The sequence below is a fragment of the Piliocolobus tephrosceles genome, chromosome 20, assembly GCF_002776525.5.
Source record: "Piliocolobus tephrosceles isolate RC106 chromosome 20, ASM277652v3, whole genome shotgun sequence".
Taxonomy (NCBI): Eukaryota; Metazoa; Chordata; class Mammalia; order Primates; family Cercopithecidae; genus Piliocolobus; species Piliocolobus tephrosceles.
The window spans coordinates 847,560-851,619 of NC_045453.1; the positions used below are offsets into that span (position 1 = coordinate 847,560).

Below are 4,060 nucleotides of genomic sequence, written 5' to 3' on the forward strand. Positions count from 1 at the left end.
CCAGGTTCCACTGTTGTTGGTATTTGTACTGTGTTTAACTTAAAAGAAAAAAATAGGCTGGGCGTGGTGGCTCGCACCTGTAATCCTAGCACTTTGGGAGGCCGAGGTGGGTGGATCACCTGAGGTCAGGAGTTCAAGACCAGCTTGGCCAACATGGTGAAACCCCATCTCTACTGAAAATACAAAAATTAGTGGGGCATGGTGGCGTGCACCTATAATCCCAGCTACTCAGGAGGCTGAGACAGGAGAATTGCCTGAACCCGGGAGACGGAGGTTGCAGTGAGCCGAGATTACACCACTACACTCCAGTCTGGGTGACAGAGCTAAACTGTGTCTCAGAAAAAAAAAAAAGAAAAAGAAATGTTGTTCTTGACAATGCCTTTCAGGTAAATTAAGCATTTCTAGCTTCCTTGTTAAGTGTTTGCATATCCTGTGCTCTTGTCACATTCTTAGCGGGCCTCTTTCACAGGTGGTGACAGCAAGCTGCCCAAGAAAACTGAACAAATGTAAGTCTTCATATTTTATTTTTTCTTTCTCAAAGTCGAGTTACTCAGTTGTGACTATCCTGTGTACTTCCTTTTGAGATCAACAGTGATTAAGACATCTGCTTTTGCTGGGTGTGGTGGCGTGCACTGTAATCCCAACATTTTGGGAAGCTGAGGTGGGAGGATCACTTGAGACCAGGAATTCGAGACAAGCCTGGGCAACATAAGCAGACTCTGTCTCTGCAGAAAATAAAAAATTAGTCAGGCATGGTGGTGCACACCTGTGGTCCCAGCTACTCGGGAGGCTAAGTTGGGAGGATCACTTAAGCCTGGGAGGTTGAGATTTCAGTGAGCTATGATTGATTGCACCACTGCACTCTTGGCAACAGAGGGATACTGTGTAAAAAAAAAAAAAAAAAAGACATCTGGTTTATAGCGTGAACATTACTGTGTTGTTTCCCAAGTTTCTCTCAGCTTGGATTTCAGGCCAGAGAACCCTGCCAGCTTTACCATCTGCTCTTCTCTCTAGACCTCAGAGACTTCCTACCTGCACACCCATGCATTCATATTATGTAACTCCCCTTGATATGTTTTCTACATAATGCATTTTTAAGTTAAGGGCTTTTCTAAGAATAAACCATCCTGAAATCCATTGGGAGAATCTTGTGAAACCCCAACTGGTCTGAAGAGTGTTTTTCTCTGGATTTGACACTTAAGCCTGTGGAACATAGTGAGAGGGTGTGAACACTGGCTGTGCAACCTGAGAAAGGGCCTACCTAGTGTTGACGTCTCTTCTTTCACATACAGCAGGAAACCAGACAGAAAATAAACTCATTAGTGCCGAAACTATTAAATTCAAAAAAGCATTCTCCTTCAGCAATATGGACATAATGAAATTTTATTATTACCTAATTAAATACTGCAACTTAACTTGGTAGGGTCTAGATCAGCACTTCCCTATGACCAGCAGTGAGAAGCTACAAAAGATCATCTAAGGATCTCTTTAAAATATAGGTTCTCCAGGACCAATCCCAAGATTACAATCAGAATTACTAGGGCAGGGCCCACAAAGTTGTACTGGGAAAAATATAATAGAAGAAATATAATCATACTACAGAAAATATGAAATTAGAGAAAAATTAAGATCAGCTATAATTCCTCCTGTCTGGCACTACCCATTAGTATCTTATTTTATATATTTCTGGGACTGAGCGCAGTGGCTCACCTGAAATCCCAGGACTGTAGGGGGCCAAGGCGGGCAGATGGCTTGAGCCCAGGAATTCGAGACTAGCCTGGGCAATCTTACGGAACTCTGTCTCTACAAAAATTAACTGGACATAGTGGCACGCGCCGGTATTCCCAGCTACTTGGGAGACTAAGGTGGGAGGATCATCTGAGCCTGGGAAGGTCAAGGTTGCAGTGAGCTGAGATCACACCACTACACTGCAGCTTGGGTGACAGAGTGAGTCCCTGTCTCAAAAATGTGTGTGTGTGGCCATGTGCGGTGGCTCACACCTGTAATCCCAGCACTTTGGGAGCCCTAGGCGGGTGGATTACATGAGGTCAGGAGTTTGAGACCAGCCTGGCCAACGTGGCAAAACCCCATCTCTACTAAAAATACAAAAATTAGCCAGGTGTAGTGGCATATGCCTGTAATCCCAGCTACTCAGGAGGCTGAGGCAGGAGAATTGCTTGAACCCATGATACAGAGGTTGCAGTGAGCCGAGATAGTGCCACTGCACTCTAGCCTGGGCGACAGAGCAAGAGTCTGTCTCAAAAAAAAGAAAATGTGTGTGTGTGTACGTGTATATATGTGTATGTATATGTATGTCTCTTTCTGGGCTTTTAAAAAAATGATTAAGCTGTAGTCATACGTGTATATAGTTCTTTTGTGGGTTTCCTTTCCTTAGCAACAAGTTAACCATTTCCTCAAGTGTTGGTGGGTGTTGTAGTCTTACCTTGTGCCTGCTTGTACTGCTGTGCCAGCGCTGCTTAGCCACTGTTCTGGATACTTATGCTAGACCCTTAAACATTTTACCTAAACCAAATCCACTGATCCCCATGTCAGGGACTGGTATTGAGTGGTAACTGGGTGCACATTGGAAGATTTGCCAAATCACAGATCCAATGGAACATGTGGATTCAAGTGAAAGTGACAACAGAGGCCGGGTGCAGTGGTTTATGCCTGTAATCCCAGCACTTTGGGAGGCCAAGGCAGGTGGATCACAAGGTTAGGATTTCAAAACCAGCCTGGCCAAGGTGGTCAAACCCCACCTCTACTAAAAATACAAAAATTAGCCAGGCAGTGTGGCAGGAGCCTGTAAGATCCCAGCTACTCGGGAGGCTGAGGCAGGAAAATCGCTTGAACCTGGGAGGCGGAGGTTGCAGTGAGCTGAGATCGCATCACTGTACTCTAGCCTGGGTGACAGAGTAAGACTCCGTCTCAAAAAAGAAAAAAAAAAGTGACAACAGAACCATGCAGGCTTTTTAATTTTATGGGTCAGCGGTCATGTGGCTTGTGTATTGAGCTCCTGAGTAAGGATCAGTATAGGAGAAGACCAAGCAAGGGGAAGGCCTGACCAATGTTGGTACTGAGTGATGTTTGAATCAGCTGAGGAGAGGGATATCTTTACATGTCTTTGGGTTTGGCATTTTTAAAACTGCAACCTAGGGTCAAAGTGTAGAGGATTCTGGTCTCACCTGGAAGGGGCCAAGCTCATTCACATCTCTCTGCTAGGCCCCTTCCAGGGTATACCCTCTGCCCTGCCCTGTCCTGGCCAGAAGTCTTCAGGATATATTGGTACTTGAAGCTGTCATTTTGTTTTATGAGCTCTCCCTGTTCTTTTTTCTTCAACTCAACCCTAACCTCTCCCCTACATTGTGGAGGTGTGGTGCAGGAGCCAAGAAGGAAATTGAAGGAGATGGCAATGTGATGTGGCACAGTGGAAAATCACCAGGCTGAGAGCAGATCTAAGTTTGGGTCAGCCTTGAATTTTCTGTGACTTAATAGACAACTTATTCCACTTCCAGAGGCCCTTGTTGCTTATTCTGTAAGATGAGAGGATTAGACCAATCATTTCTGTGTTTTTTCCCACTTTTGAACTCCTATCATCTTCCTTTACCTGTTAAAAGATTCTTATGGGCTTAAAAATAGACGTATTTTTAGGTGAGACCTTGTCAGTTCCTTGCCAGGTACCTCTCCTGGCCTTTCAGGGCCCCTTGGATGAGCCCTTAAAAATAGACATATTTTTGGCCGGGCGCGGTGGCTCAAGCCTGTAATCCCAGCACTTTGGGAGGCCGAGACGGGCGGATCACAAGGTCAGGAGATTGAGACCATCCTGGCTAACACGGTGAAACCCCGTCTTGACTAAAAAAATAGAAAATACTAGCCAGGCATGGTGGCGGGCGCCTGTAGTCCCAGCTACTCGGGAGGCTGAGGCAGGAGAATGGCGTGAACCCGGGAGGCGGAGCTTGCAGTGAGCTGAGATCCGGCCACTGTACTCCAGCCTGGGCGATAGAGCGAGACTACGTCTCAAAAAAAAAAAAAAAAAAAAAGACATATTTTTAGGTGAGAC

General features: G+C 45.5%; 1 protein-coding gene across 2 annotated transcripts in view; it reads left to right on the top strand.

The window, feature by feature from the left end:
* The window catches only part of C20H20orf194 (chromosome 20 C20orf194 homolog), a 167,697-nt gene that overhangs the window by 77,683 nt on the left and 85,954 nt on the right, over window positions 1-4,060 (top strand). For both annotated transcript variants that reach the window (XM_023220244.1, XM_023220245.1), the window contains exon 12: window positions 470-506. In XM_023220244.1, coding sequence (XP_023076012.1) covers window positions 470-506 — 37 coding nt within the window. The remainder of the gene's footprint in view (window positions 1-469; window positions 507-4,060) is intronic.